Source organism: Pseudopipra pipra, chromosome 4 (genome assembly GCF_036250125.1).
Source record: "Pseudopipra pipra isolate bDixPip1 chromosome 4, bDixPip1.hap1, whole genome shotgun sequence".
Lineage (NCBI taxonomy): Eukaryota > Metazoa > Chordata > Aves > Passeriformes > Pipridae > Pseudopipra > Pseudopipra pipra.
In genome coordinates, this window is record NC_087552.1 from 11,737,963 (window position 1) to 11,753,630 (window position 15,668).

Sequence of the window (15,668 nt, forward strand, 5' to 3'; positions counted from 1 at the left end):
GCTTTTTTTCATCAAACTGCAAAGTCTGATAGCATTAAAATTTTAAACTTTATATCTACTTAGAAAAGAAATTATGTATACCACTAAGTTTGCTTAAGAGCCATTTTTAGTATTCCTGGTTTTGTGCTTCAGTGACTGACATCTTAGTTTTCTCTGGTGCTGTCCAATGCCCCTTACAGTTCTGGGATTTTTTCTAGACAGATATGAGAAATAACTTTTATTTTGGAATTATTAGACAGGATCAGTTTGGCTGCTAAAAGTAACATCTATGGTTAAGGGACTGAAGATTATTAAGGAACTGGAGCATCCTTCCTTTGAGGAAAGGCTGAGAGAGCTTGGACTGGTCAGCCTAGAGAAGAGAAGGCTCAAGGGAGATCTTATCAATGTGTCTAAACACCTAGCGGGAGAAATGGAAGGTGAGGAAGCTGGATTATTCGCAATTGTCCTATGGAATGAAGTTAAACACACACCAAATTCAATCAAAACACAACCCCCACACACAGACTTTTTAGCTGTGAGGGTGGTCAAACACTGGATGACTTAGGGAGGTTGTGAAGTCTGTCCTTGGTCAACACCCAAAAGGCAACATACTGTGACTGACAGTGGGTGTGCAGGGAGGTTGGACTCAGTAAGCTTAAGACTGATTCCAAGATCTATATGCCAGGGATTTTTCATGTAACTTTTCAATAAGAATTTTGAGGCTTCTTAGAGCTGTTAGTGATGGGTTTGCTGTGGACTCTACTCATGCTCTGCATCATATGTGGGTAATAAGGTATCTGTTGATACTTGACTATTGTTGATACCTTACTTGTGATCTAAAAATTCTCCAGGATCTCTAAATAATCACTTTATAATTATATCAAAATTAGACTGTTTAAAATTATTGCCATTTCTGTGAACTCAAGCAGTTTTAGGGAACTTCCACCCTTGCATCATTATTAAGCCCTTATGAGATGCACACTAAACACACCATAAAGGATTTAAGAGCAGCTTGCATTACCTTCCTTTTTGGGAAAAGAAGTTTAGCTTTGACTAATTAGTTTTGTGAATGCTCTTGGCCTGGATAATACCTTATTGGTGCTCATTTTTATGGATTTTTGTATAAGTGCAAAATTACGTTTAGTTTTTTTCTGTATATTCTCACAGGGAATGCTTACTAGTGGGAATGCTTGCAAAATGCAGACTTTGAGTAGAATGTTTACTAAACATTTATTTGCAGCATTGGCCAGGAATAAAATTGAAATGGACTTTTATCCTGAGTTGAAACTCCTGCCCTTTTCTCCGCAAATAAAAGAATTTGGATCAAAGACAAAATAATCTGAGGATGACTGTTAAGTGATTAATGCCTTTTTTCCAGTAGGGTGGACCTGACTTCTGGAGTGACAGTGGACAGGGACCTGACTGTAGTGGCACTTGAATGTAAAATGATGTATGTAAAATACAGAAATTACCTTTCAAATTATCTTTTGTCCCCTCTGTACCTGCTGTCAGGAAAATCTCCCTTATTTTAAAACCAAGGTTGGGACGGTTTGAGTGGATACGAGCAGATTCTCAAGTCTTCCTCTCTCTTGTGTAATAATTTGCAGCTTTTTGTGGTTTGCAGCTGCTATGTTAGAGGTGGACAGGATGCTAAACCTATGGATCTGCCCCGTGTCTGACCTCTTTATGGTCCAGTGCTCTATGGAATTAAGAGGGGCACTGGCACCATTTCTCCTTCAGCCTCCCTGCTGGGTATGTTGTGAAGGAAATCAGCAGTGATGTTTTTGCAGAACGTGGACGAGCAGCTGTGCCCTGCCACTGCCTGCCAGCCTGAGACTGTCAAGATAGGTGTGTGCTTTTCAGATCCTGACAGGGCCAGAGGTTGGCTTGGAGCTGCTCAGTGTTGTCAAGGCTCAGTCAGTCGGGACGTGCCCAGGAGCCAACCTGCAGGTATGTAGGGACCTCTTACAGTTCAAAGCTTAAATACCTGGAGACTCTGAATACCTCCAAAGCCAGGTAGCAGATGTGTGGGGGCGTAGAGTATTCTGTTTAAAACCCACTCGTGGGTATCTCTGTCTTGTTGAGAGTTTACGCTCGACTTTTTATTGTCACTTTTTTGCAGTTGGTCTTTTCTAACCTTAGCCTGGACTGTAAAAACACTTCATGAAGAATTACCTGGAGAATTCCTCGCGTCTCTTTCCTTGCGTGTCTTCCTCCTTGAAGATAAAGTCACCTTGTAATTCCGAAAGGGTATAGATTATTTGGAAGACAAAAAGCAAGCAGGTGATTTCCAGGATACAGCAATCATGTAGTTCATGCTTCTTGTTGTGCAGAATGGTAATGGCTAAACAGACATGAAGCAACTCTGTGTTGTTAGGCCAATAATATATTAACTGAAAACACTTTTAATAATTCAAAGCACGATAGCTCTTGACATTTTAGGCTTTTATGCTCTAATGGTGCTGCGTTAACTGAACATTTGTCTTTCAAATGGCAGTTGTTAAATACATCTCTGAATACGCCTGTGGAAATAATTGCACTAATACTTTCATGTTATAAAACATTTCCCAGGGGACTTGTTTTTAGTCCTTATATGTGGAAGCAGAAGTTACATAAATAGAAAAATGTCTAATTAATAGAAGACTAAAGTCATCCTCCCCTTTTAAACGCGTTAGTTATAGATGTACTTAATTTTGGAAATTTTGAAATGCATTTCCTGGCGTGAGTTTTGACTTAAAAATGAGGTTCCCCTGAAGGCCCTGAGAAAACAGGAATTCTCCTAAATGCAGCAGCACAAAATCCCACACAACGGTAGATGCAGCATAACTAGCAGACTGACCTGAGGTGTTTGGAAGGACTTTACTGAAAACTAACTAAATGCTTAAGAATGCTTTTATTCATTGTTTTACCCCTACCTGCTGTGGTTAATAAAGTTTCTAGTCCAGTTATGGGTACTTTGCTTAATGTGATCGGCCATATTTTTCTGTGGTTTTTGCCCGTTATGTGGAATATGAAATTGAAATGTGATAAATAGGCATTTTTAAAATTTAATCTTTTTCAATTGTGCCAAACAAGTTAAAGCTTTAATCTGAAATCCTGTTGCTTGTAAGATTGATTTCTGAGGGACTGAAAGAGCGCAGAATTTCATTATGATGGGTTAAGAAGAATTTGGTCTTAGAGTTCTTTGAAGACCAGAATTCTTTACAACTAAGAATTTGAGGATTGTTGGCTGTAGGATTGTAAATGAGCTGCTTTAAAAACTGGGCTAGCACTGTTTTCAACTTTAAGGTCTGAACATGTTCCCATTGAGATGAAAAGCAGCAGTACCCAGGTCATCCTGGATTTCAATCTCAGATCTGCCAGGGGGTCTCTCCACAGAGACAAATAAAGGATTTTTTTTCCCTTTTCTACCCCCCTCCCCCTTTTAATCTCTAACTAATATTCCTTTGTACAAAGGCACTGAAATAATTTAAGATTATTTCTCTGGGAAGAAGTCAGATATGTCTTTACATGTGTCAACACATCAAAATTAAGGCAGTTTCAAGATAGTATAGTAACATGTAAATAGCAATTTTTCACCCTCGAAGAAACTTCTGCTAGAAATGAGAGTGTATTTATAGTGTAAGGATAAAATTTTCTGTCTGGGGCCCTGCTACTCTGTAGAAATCATTAATGTCTCCCCTTTTAGATATGACTCAAAATACAAACTGGTGACCTTTTGTAAATCTGTGAGATAAAAATTTAAGATAGAGTAAAAATTATAAACCAGTATCTTTGAGCTCGATGTTCATATTGAAGAAACTGAAAATACAAATGTATGTGCTGCTTTAAGAATGTTACATCAAAATGACATCTAAGTGGTCACAACAGCTACAGTCAGTATGGTATTTTTCACCCTGTACTTTTCTCATGGTTGAGATACATTTTTTGAGAAGTTTAGGAGTAAAGGTTATTTCTTCCAAATATGCCAGTAAACAAATGCAGAATTCTCATGGGAGATGGATTCCTTGCAGCTCTTCCTCTGACACAACCTTTGATCTGTGAGCTTTTATTATTTCTGGACTCTCATTTATGTGAAAAATACGAATATATATATTTTTTAATTCCTTATAATTGGGTTATACTTTGCTACCTTATGCAGTTCCCATGCTGTTAAAGTAATCTTAATTTATTTTTCAGAATGACTGTTTCACAGTCCTCTGAGGAGTAAAGCATTGTCTCTCATTTGGATCTCTAATTTAGGTATTAATCCAGAATTGCCACCTTTTCAGACAAGTCTTACTTATGTTAGAACATCTTCTTCTTTTAACTACAGCTTCTATGCAGATTACTTAGCATTTATCATGAATTTCTTGACTAGGAAATGTAATCATTACAGGGCTAAAATGATTGTTCTGGATTGCAAAAATCTATTTTCCCCTTTGATAAAAAGTATGTCTTGCTCTTCTTTGCCTTGACTTTGAAGTACGTTTTAGTCTGGTTTCCTTTGAGACATGTCAAAGAGCGTGGGTTTTGTTTTGCTAAAAGGTGACCTCTGGCATATTTGAGGGATTAGTGAGTTCTTTCCATTCTATTTTGTGCAGAGGACCCTCCTTTTAGGCAGGACCTCGCTAGTAATTTTTAGCATTTGACAGGCACCTGTGCAACAGGAACCAATAGTGAACCAGGCTGTTGTTTGGGATCTCAGCAATAAGGGGGGTTAAAAATATTGAAAAAAAATGTACAATCATACAGGTCAATCATATACTGCCCCTACTTTGTTTAAAGGCCACGTTCTATCTCTTTTGAGCACTATGCATGGAGGCTCACACCTTCCTGCCGTGCTCCCTTGGGGCACGTTGCGGAGGTGGTTTTGGTGTGGGTTTTTTTATTATTTTATTTTTGGGGGGTTTATTGAACTTTTGTGAAGTTCAGTCTACTTTCTCATGCTTCCCCTGAGTCTCCATCCTTGGCACATGTAAATGAAGGGACAACTCTTCTCAGACAAATGAATCTTAAGGCTGTTCAGCAAGACAGGCCAGCAATAGCTTTGCTTGCAAGTTGAACTATTATCTATCTTTTCTTTCATGAGTTACTGTTGGTAATATAGTTCCCTACTATATCTTGATGTGATTACTGTGTTACATTTTTACTTACAGAAGAAATTAATAGTTTTATTCACTAGCAGAGTCTCATGGGCAACAGGGCTGTGGCCACAGAAGTCACTTAACTTATAATTAATTAGAGATCTAACTCAGAGAAGTTTATGTGAAATCCTTATTGCAGCCTCTAAAACTACAGCGTTCTTTAGGTGTACTCAGGTTAATGCTAACATCAGCTAGCTTGGGTGGTAACAGCAACATAGTTGAGGGACCTTGAAGTCTTGTCCAGACTGCACAACCTGCCAGTGAAACAGGGTGGATCACTCCCTGCTGGGGTCTGGACTCCTGTAGCTGGACTTCCACCCAGGAGCCTGAGAAACTCAGTTACAGCTGCTCAAAGCAGCTGTTCCACAGTGAAGAAGCACCCTAAAAGATTTCAGGCTGTTTAGAGCTCTTTCTGAAGCTTGTTGTCTACTGTAGCTGCTGGACTGTGTTGCTTGACTGCCTTTCTGTATTTTGCAAGGGAAGCTTCCCTCCTTGCCAAGCCTGAAAGTATCTTGTAAAGATGCATATGATGACATGGATTTGGAGTGAGGCTGAGCAACAGATGAATTTTCTTTACATATTAGAAAAAAAGTCTGTCTCTACAGTGTTGTAAAGTAATACTGCACACTGAGGATCAAAACCACATAATGCTTCACTTGACAACTGGTATAGCAGTGCATAAATGCTCGTGTCAAAGGAAGCAATGTATGCTGTAATGAAAACAGATGTGGCAGACTGAAAACTTTGAGGCTTGGCATTTGTGTTTCTTTTCATCTTCTTGTGGTATTGCTGATGTATTTTTTTACATTTATTTCTGAAGACATGGAAAATGTTAGGAACCAGCAGCATATATTTTATTTATAAAACCTGAAGGAAATTGTTACAAGTTCTAGTTGTTTTCTGTGAGCTTATAGGGTAAAGAAGGTTATAGTTCAAAGAAAAACAGAAATCTGTTTACCATTTGCTGTCCTTCTGATTCTTTATCTGGTGTTTTAACTTGTAAATGCTCTATTTCTGGGATAGTGAGAAATCTGTGAAAGAAATTACAGCAAGTTTATTTCTTCATTAGGTACTCGATATGGCAATATTGGGAAAAGGTGAAGGGGGAGATGGTATTTAGCTCTGTTTCCAAGAGACTTAGACCCTTTTGTGGTTTTCTAAAATACCAACAATACCAAAATAAATTACAGCCTTGGAATAGCAGTATCAAAATCGATTTCGATACGAATATATTTTTGAGTGTAGTAACATATAGCAAATTTTTGTAAGGCTTCAAGCTCCTTCCCTCCCCCCCCCTTCTTTCCTCGTTTCTCTCACCAGAAAACTGAAGGTCAGAGCATAAATATCATTAAGAGGTTGGTGTCATGAGCAGAATAGTTTTGAACAGAAGGTAAAGAAGATAATTGAGAATCTAAAGTAAACAGAAAGAGCTCCGCTTTGCTGTCACTAGACTACTGCCGCATCTCTGAGAAAGAGTTTTCTGTGCCGTTAGAGGCACAGTGTGCTCAGTAAGGAAATGCAGTCTTTTTTGGAAAAACTGTGTTTTCATAGCTATTTGAAAAAGATACACAGAGGCACATGCATTCTCAGATACATTTTCAAAAATTAAAAGGAGTTTAAAAACATTGATCAAGACCAGTTTGTTTCATCACTTAAGGAACCAGCTTTTCCTAGCAAAGCTAGAAATTCTTTTCCATGACCTCGTTGCTTTTGTGTAGCTGAAATTTAGAGCATGGAGTTGGTGGAAGTCAGTTATAGGCAATTGTAAATAGAGCTGGAGCATGATCAAGAGTGCTGGAACAGATCATCTGACCTTAGTAAGGGATCAGTGCACTACCAACTGTAAATAGCACTGAATGGATGCTTAACTAACACATGCAACTGTGCATTCACTTCTGCAGTGGAAATAGGATGTCTGTGAGCTGTATGTTGATCCAGTCAGCCTGTTTCGCGAACCTCTTGCATCTCCCGTACTTAAAGTCTATAAGTAACTGAATAGCAGAGGTAGAATATGAAATATGCCTGCCCTAACACATCAGAAGAACTGAAACCCCTGCCCAGGGAATGCTGGTAATGGCAATGAAAAGTTGCAGACTAAGCCTTTGCATTGTTAAGGAAACTTCCCTGTGCTACCATCCCGGAGCTGCTCTGGCAGTGACAATCCACCAGCTGAGCAGGGACTGAGGCCCCTTGGCAGCTCCACACTCACACACAGTCAGACCAGATTTCCTCTCCGGCTCCACCCGAGGTTTCCCATGGCAGAGTCTCAGACGTCCAGGTCCTTCAAATAGTTTTGTCTTGTTGCAATAACTAAGTAATGAAATAACAGTTCGAGCTGGTGCCTCTGTGGAGGGACCCAGAACAAAAGAAGCCCTGGGCTTTTATACCCTCACAGTCTAAGCAAGGGAAAGTGTGGTGGTCTTCGGCTCCTGCCATGTCTCCCGGTGCCCCTTCACTTGGCTGTGCCACAGGTCCCCGTGCCCTTTGTTATGTGAAGTGTCAGCAGTTCACGGCCTCTTGCCTGGGGCTTCTGCCCCCCAGAGCTCACCCTGCAGCTCCCACTGCAGCTGCTCACCGAGCTACCTGCATTAGATGTATTCCTCAACAGCATTCATTTCACCTTCTTGGAGGAAGCATAAAGACGTAGTTTGAAAGGGCTCTACTTACTGCTCTAGTGCCATGTAGGGCTTTCAGTAAAACACACTAAAATTTCTTCAGTACTGCAAAAGCAAGAGTGGGCAGAGCTTGCTCTGAAATAGATCACTTCTGATTTGCACGGTGGTAGTTCTGACCAGATTTATCACTTCATCTGAAAGTAGGATGATGAGTGCAGCTGGCATCTCAACTCCTGGGCAGGATCACTTATCCCTACCCTCCATCAAAATACAGAATTTCCCCCCCAGCAGCACTCATGTATCTTATTTCAACTACTTATAAATAATCATGTTCTTTTAGCTACAAATTAAGTGGGTAATGATTGATGTTTTTCTGGGCAGCATATTGATATATTATTTACAGTTAATGCTCTAATATTGGTGGTGTTTGTGGGTTTTGGATTTTTTTTGGTTTGTTCCCCCCCCCCCCCCAACCTGTAGGGATACCATAGAGATATCTTTTTTTATGTTTCATTTGGTAAGATTTCCTTGTCATCTCTTTCTCCTTGGACTGTTGGTAAAAATTTTCTTCCCACCGTTAATTACAGGCATCCCTGAAGGATACTAATTGTTTTATGTATGTGCATTTCCTTGAAAATATAACTAGGTTACTTTAACAACCAGCTGTATGTTTCAGAGAACAGATATATTATTTTTTTTTGAAGTCTCTCATCCCCAGAGACAGGAACAGTGATCTTGAACCTTATCTTAGGTAAAAATCAGTGGATCTTTACTTAATTGTATGTGTTCCAAATATAGTCTTCTGTTCCATAGAGTTCTTTCTATTGTAGTGCTTAACCAAATCAGATCATCTATTTTGGTCATTACAATTAATGACTGCCCCTCCTACTGCATACCCATTGAATGACTGTGCAACTGTGCCCTCATTTTGTAGTAACGTGGATATAATAATTTTTGTGGCTCCATCCTTTGATATTTAGTGTTGTATGGTGAATTTTTTTGGGAGTCCACATTGCAAATTGTTGTGGGAGCAACTTCCCTGTTCCGTTGGCCCCTGGGTGCAGGGACTGTACCTGTCAGCAAACTGAAGCATTCCTGCTTCATGAATGAGACAGCCAATTAGTAGTATTTAAGACAAACCAATTAATAATATTTATTATGGAGCAGTGTCAGGCATGCTCATTAACACCATTCTGTGCTAATAGCAGCCCTCAAACCTTTGTCTCCTTTTGCTTTCAGGCATGTTTTGCCATGCAGAGAACACAACACTGTTCAGTTCTCATCCCTCTTGCAGCTGCATTTACACTCCTAATTCAAAACTGTGGCCAAAACTTTCCTCTATGTTCTGAAGTTGGATTATTCCTGAGCTTTTATGTGTACCTAACTGAAGATATTCTTTTTCAGTGTTGTGTATTCTGTGGAGGCAGAAGAAGCAGTGATGTGCAGTACCTTCTCTTATGCCTCCCTGCCATCCACAGCACACCCCAGGGTGGAGGAAAGCAAACTGTGTAGTGTTTAGTGTTCTGCATATATCACAGGTCTGAATGTGGTGTTCTCTTATTTAATGTGTCCTTTTGCCCACTAAGGAATAGCTACACCTCACTTAATTAGTTTATCAAGACAGACTGTACATTATTATCTATAAACTCAGTTGCTTTGGGATAATGATGCTGCTGCATTTTCGATGAAATGGAAAAAGTTCCGAACATTATGTTCACATATATATGTGTGTGTGAGACACACAGGCTTTTCCCATGCCCCTTGTCTTCAGATACTACTAATTTTCTGTTCTGTTCTGGCATTGTACAAAATAGTGTGCCCTGGAGACAACAGGGCTATGGAGGTTAATTCCTGTCCTTTGCCAGCCCCTTGGAATCTGTTTTGATTTGGAAAATAGGAGGGAATGAAGCTGTGGGAAATGATGTTTCTGTCACTGGTTAGAGAAAGAGCTACCTTGAAAATTGTCATGTAGGCTAATACACACATCGTGTGAATCCAGAGTATGAGAAGACATTCACCAATGTGCTGTAGTTTTCCCCACTAACAAAAATAAACAATGCAGTTTCAATGCCATTTCCTAACGTTTGGAGTAGTCCTTGGCTTCCTTCCCAAACAACCCTGTGAACTCTGAGCTGAGGATGTCCTTCATTCCCTCTGCCCATGTGGTTTGTTCTGGCTACTGGATCTTTTTTCAGTTCTGGGAGATGCTGCATCTCCCTGTTTCTCAGCCAGATTAATTTCTTGTGTCTCCAGAGGTCATAGTGCTTGGAGCAGAGTGCTGAGTGCCTGGTCAGAATGTTATAGCTTGGAAGAAGGCAGATGATGAATTTCCAGGCTATTTCTATTTTAGAGTTTTGCTTTTGTTTCTTTGTTTTGTTTATTTCCCCCCTTTTTGTTGTTATATCATCATTGGGATTTTTTAGTTTTTCTCTCTGAACTCTGTTCCTATATATAAGTAATGTTTTCAACAAATTCTCCCAGATCCCACGAATGGGAAACGGTGAAGCAAGATTCTCCTGTGTTTACATAGCCTGGTTTTGAGGAAACAGTAGCCAGTCTTTCCCTTGTATTGTTATTATGTGGGCAGTCATGCACACAGGAGGATGAAAAGCACGGCCATTGTGTCAGTGCAGCACAGAGAACAGTGAAATACTGACTGTGCAGGACTTGAGAGTCAAACATCCACTCGTGAGGTTTGTGTTTACAGCACACGTGGTTTGTGTGCTTCGTAGTGCTGCTGGAATGTACAGGATAATATAAAGGCATGACTGATAGAGGAGGGAGCACTTGTTTACTGGGACTCATGTAGGAACACTGTTATAGTTTTAATAGTAGAATGCCAACAGTAATGGAAATGAAATAATGATATTCTTATTGCTTTTATTATTTTGGGAATAAGTGTTGAAGGATAACGTTGATTGAATCTTGTTTGTTTTCAAGCTTTTTAAATGGTGAGACAGTTTCATATGTAGACCACAGGATTTTGCAAAATACATAAGTATTTGTGAATATATTCTAGAGCAATTCTTTTTCCGTGCAGCCTTTCTTACCACACTGCACATCGTGACTACTTTGCTGCTCTCTTGCCTTCTTTTCCTTTATGTAATATGTAGAGGATTTGTTTCTTCCTGCTATCTTAACTTTTTTCCTTGTTGATATTAAAGCATAAATTATTCCTAATGCAGTTCTTCCTGAAACATTCATTGTGCACGGGTAGGCTTAGCAGAGGTGGGATCACCAGGGGAATGGATGACTCAGGCTTTTACACACTGAGTCAACAGTCACAACGAGTAGATTCATATACTTTTGGCGTGTAAGTACAAGCTGTCACTTCATTTCCCTGAGTTCTGTTGATGTGTTTTTCCAGAATTAATTCAAGCATAGTGAAGTATTGAACAGTAAAGTGACCTACGTATGTGGTGTGTTTGGGTGTAGGTTATGATGGAAAACGCGCCGATGTTGTTACCCACTGTCACGTTGTTACATTTGCAGTTAAGAAAACAGCCTTAGCATGCCTTTCATGGTTGTATTTTCCTCAGTTTCTTTTTGAGTAGTGTGCCAATAATGCCTAACAGATGTGTTTAAACGTATAACATATACTGGTCTAACATATACTGGTCTTCTGCTTTCACAGCCATGTGGTGTTTCACAGCGTCCGAATAGTGTTGACTGTGTTTTTGAGAAGACCTAAGATTTTCAGAGATACTGCCAATAAAATAGTTCAAAGGGCAATCATGCAGCATGGAGCTGTGAAACTTGCCAGGCTGCAAACAGGATATAGCAAGCTTCTGTTCTTTGACATCAGCTTAAAAGTAGTCCCTGTGTTTTGTTAAACATTTCGCTTGGGCTGCTTTTGAGGGAAGTGATGCACTGTAGCTTAAACTGACAAATTCTGTGTCACACCATATCATCAGTTCTCTACCAGGAATAACCTTGTTGAATATCCTGTCTCTGACTGACAGGGTAGTTGTGAACAGCAGTTGCCCAATGTCACAATAGAGATAAATAATGCTATCATTGAAGTAGATGCAGGTTTCATTTAATTTCATTTATCCTTCTGTGCTGGAGTCTCCCAAAGAGTTCTGATGCTTTCTGCTGATCCTCCCCACCAGAGATATGCAGATGAGTTATCTTCCTGTCAGTTCTATCCAGAGAAATTCAAGATCATGCTGTGAAGCCACCTTTTTACAGGAAAAATGATCTAATGACTGGATTGTCACAAAAATGAATTGTCTCCTATGCTCAGATATCACCAAGGTGCTGACCACTTAGTGCAAATCTTCTTCCTATTGTTAAAAGTTTCTCAATAGGATAAAAGCCTGTGCTCTTGGCAGCTAAAAGATTTAGTCACATCTAGATAACGTGTTTGAGACATGACACAACTGAATCTGTTATTTGTTGGGGCTTTACCTCCATTCATCATGCATTAATACTTTTTACGAGAGTTCAGCTGTAGGGTTCCTGCCAGAGTCACTGGTGGTGTTTTTGGGGGGCATCTAATTTTGTTTTTACTAAGTTTCTATGTCTCTCTGCTTTTCCTTTTCTGTGTATTCCATTAAATTGTGAGCTGGCTAGCCTTCCTTTGTGGTGGGCTTGAAAAGTTTGACTATATCTCTGCGTTCCAGCTTCTGATTGTGAATGTGAGCTCTCTTGCCATTCCTCTGAAACTGTGCTTTACTGTACAGTCTTCTAAAAACATGACTACAGAGTGCAACATTTAAGGATTGTGTGGTGGAGTAAGATCAGGGTTTGTGGGGGAAATGGCTGTATCTGGAAATTTCGCTGCATCCGTGATCAGCTTTTAGAAAGGACATAGTTCAAATAGGTGGGTGTCTGTCTAACCTTTTGTGCTTTAGTAACTCACATAATTCTTCAGGTCATGTCAAGTAGTGCTAATATTTAGTCATTTTAATAGTGGGGTCAGTCTTAGTAGGAAGGAATTGATGGCAACTTGCTATTTGAGTCTGGTGCTCTTCCATAAGCTGTTTCATAAAGATTTCATCATGCACAAACTTTTATGCTTATCCCATTTTTTCCACCAAATTATCACAGGATCAGTTTGAGACTATGTACCAAGAGATTTAATTGGCAATTTGGACTAAAGCAAACACTTGAAATTATTCTCTGAAGGTTAGATTTAATTGTTTCCTTGTCCCTTTTAACTGTTACAAAAGAGTGGAAAAAATGCTTCAGCCAGTTTTCCTTTTATTTACGCAAACAGCAGGTTCAAGCCCAAAGGAAAAAAAAGGTATAAACCAAGCTGAATTGGCCTTTTGTATGTATCAGAGCTTTTCTAGCTTGGCTTCTCGTCACACCAAGTTTGCTTGCTGTGAGGATAATCTGCCTCACCTTTTAAAATGTTAAAGGTCAACCTCACTTGAGGAAGCCCCTGGTTGGCAGTGACTCCTAGAAAATATCCTCAGCTCTTTCTTGACAATTAACCTCTCTGAAACTGCAGGCTATTCTTTGCTTCCCTCAGGCTTCGAAGATCCCAGTGTAGTTTGTTGCACTGTGGAAAGCACTGGGTAGATCCCACCACAGTGTTCACTGTTGCATATTCCTTAGTGAAGAATGGAAGGTGGGTGGGTTTTGCTTTAAAGCCAATGCATGCCCCACTACTCATATGTCCCTTCTGCAGAGCAACTAATGGTGCATTTATTTCTTTCCTCCTCCTTTTTCTTTGGTGCTTTCATCCTTTCAGTTAGAAGGCACAAGGTGTGTTAGTCTAAAAAGTGAACTCAGTCACCTGCCTGACTCTGAGCCCAGGATAAAAACGAATCATTAAACAAGAACTGAATTTCTCTATTAGGTAGAATGAGTTTTAATAATGATGCCATGTAGGCAGAATACAATTATTCTCATTTACATGCCAGTCACTGACAAAAAAATTGGTTATTTTGCTGCCTGCTTTTAGGTATGTAGATTTTTACCCAATAACTTGTTCTGCTAAGAAGTTCATACTGTAGTAACAGACTGTATAAACTAACCCAATCACTGATAGCAATTAGCTGGTTTAGAATGTGTTTAAAATGGTCATGTAACTGTGAAAATTGTCAGACAAGAGAGGATCGAGTTAGGCTGCTAAGAAAGATTTTGTGGGCAAATTAAAGGAGTGCTTATGTAAAATAAACTACTATTGCAGCGCGTGTGTGTGCGTATGCGCACGCACGTTCATATAGTGGAGCCCGTGAGCCTCTGGCAGGGAGCTTTGCAGAAGCTGCAAGTATTTTTAGTGGAAATGAGATCTCAGTTCAGTTCTGCAGCATGTGACTTCCTATTTCTGTAAGTTACTTCCAAGGGACTTCCTCTGTTAAATCGACTTGTCTCCGGAGATTTAATCTGGAGCCGGAGCACGGTCTGCTTTGTCCTGTGCCTGTGACAGCTTTTTCCCAGAGTTTTCTTTTGAGTATTTTGTTTTTATTTTGTACTGTCTCCAGCATGCAAGGATCTAGTGGCTGCTACCCGTGATCGGAAGCTGAATACGTTTATACAAGTCTCAGTGGTGCATCCAGCAGAGCACATTTTGACGAGGTATTCAAGCACTGAAATCGTGGAGGTGAGACTCTTTCTTATTCAATTAACGTGTTGATTAATGAATTGCTCGTTTCTTCTTTAGAAAGTGAATGAGAAATAAAACAAGTTAGTGCACAGTCTTAGGTAGGGCAAGCACACTCTGGCAGTTAGTAAAGCATACCTAAGTGTTCCGTAGTTCTTGGCATTTAACCAGGATAAACAGAAATTAACTTGGCTTTTCATGAAAGCTCTGTTGTTCCAAGTAGAGGCATGGAGAATATTCCAGTTCTCCAGACATAGGTTTAGAATGAAACAGGGAATAGTTGCTCTCATGAAGGGACAATGCAATGCAAAGTAAAACTGAATTAAGAGTAGCAAGGAGTTTGTGAAGTATTTTTAAATTGCAGGAGAACATAGGTGTGTTGTGTGATCTGTTATCCAGTTTGTTTCTTGTTCTATTTTTTTCCATTAGAAAGTTGATGCTTTTGCAATTTGAAAAATACTACCCTACTTCTATAACTCGGGAAAAGAATGTGTGTACATAATGTCTGTGACTTTATATAAAATAATTAGCAACTTGCATCACGTATTACAACAGGCTGTCTGAGGCTGCTCTGCTAGTCCTCGCATTGCCCTGTAAGCATCAGTGTCAGAAACAGCAAAAAATGGTTCAGAGAAAATTAAGTATGAGCAGGCAATGTAGGTGTAACTTGCTTAACTTAGCAGAGAGACTCATTAAGAACAGGGAAGGCTTGTGGTAAACACACACATGTGATTTCGCCAAAGGCTTGTTTTAACTGTTAAATACAATGAGAATGTTTCATGAGCTCTTTGTGTGATTTACTTTTAACCAACTACTAATTAAATTATTATGCTTTCAGCCCTCAACCATCCTGAAACTGCTTAATTCAAATATCATGTATCTGATCAGGATGCTTCATTGCAGACTGTCTGGAATGATGTCGTGCAGAAGATGGAATAGATATTTTTTTTTTTATTTTATAGAAGTTGATTCATTATCTAACACAATGTCCTAGATCTCAAAGCATTTCTGAATTTGTTTTGTCAAGGCTCTCATCTTTGTAGTTAAATTTTGGAGGAGAGGAAGGCAGGGGCACAGAAAGTTATTTTCTTTAAGATAAATTATCTTTATCATGCACAGGCCTTTTTTTTACTTAATAGAAAATTTAAGGATACTTAAGCCTCTGGTAATCTTTGGAAATTAAGTATAATTAAACATTAAAAAATTATAAACAACATTTTGTATGATTCATGTAATTGTATATCTGAAGCTATGATGTAGTTACTTCTGTGTACAGCTTTTAGATATAAATCATAATGTTAAAAAGCACAGGAATGTTAATTTACTGCACTTCTGCCTAAAGAGGGGTATTTTAATCCCCGCTCCACTAATCAATATCCTTAATGTAATACA

General features: G+C 39.3%; 1 protein-coding gene across 7 annotated transcripts in view; it reads left to right on the top strand.

Annotated features, from left to right (window-relative positions):
* INPP4B (inositol polyphosphate-4-phosphatase type II B) overlaps positions 1-15,668 on the top strand; it is a 332,585-nt gene that overhangs the window by 145,765 nt on the left and 171,152 nt on the right. For all 7 annotated transcript variants that reach the window (XM_064651566.1, XM_064651565.1, XM_064651568.1 and 4 more), the window contains one exon: positions 14,158-14,276. In XM_064651566.1, the coding sequence (XP_064507636.1) occupies positions 14,158-14,276 (119 nt within the window). The remainder of the gene's footprint in view (positions 1-14,157; positions 14,277-15,668) is intronic.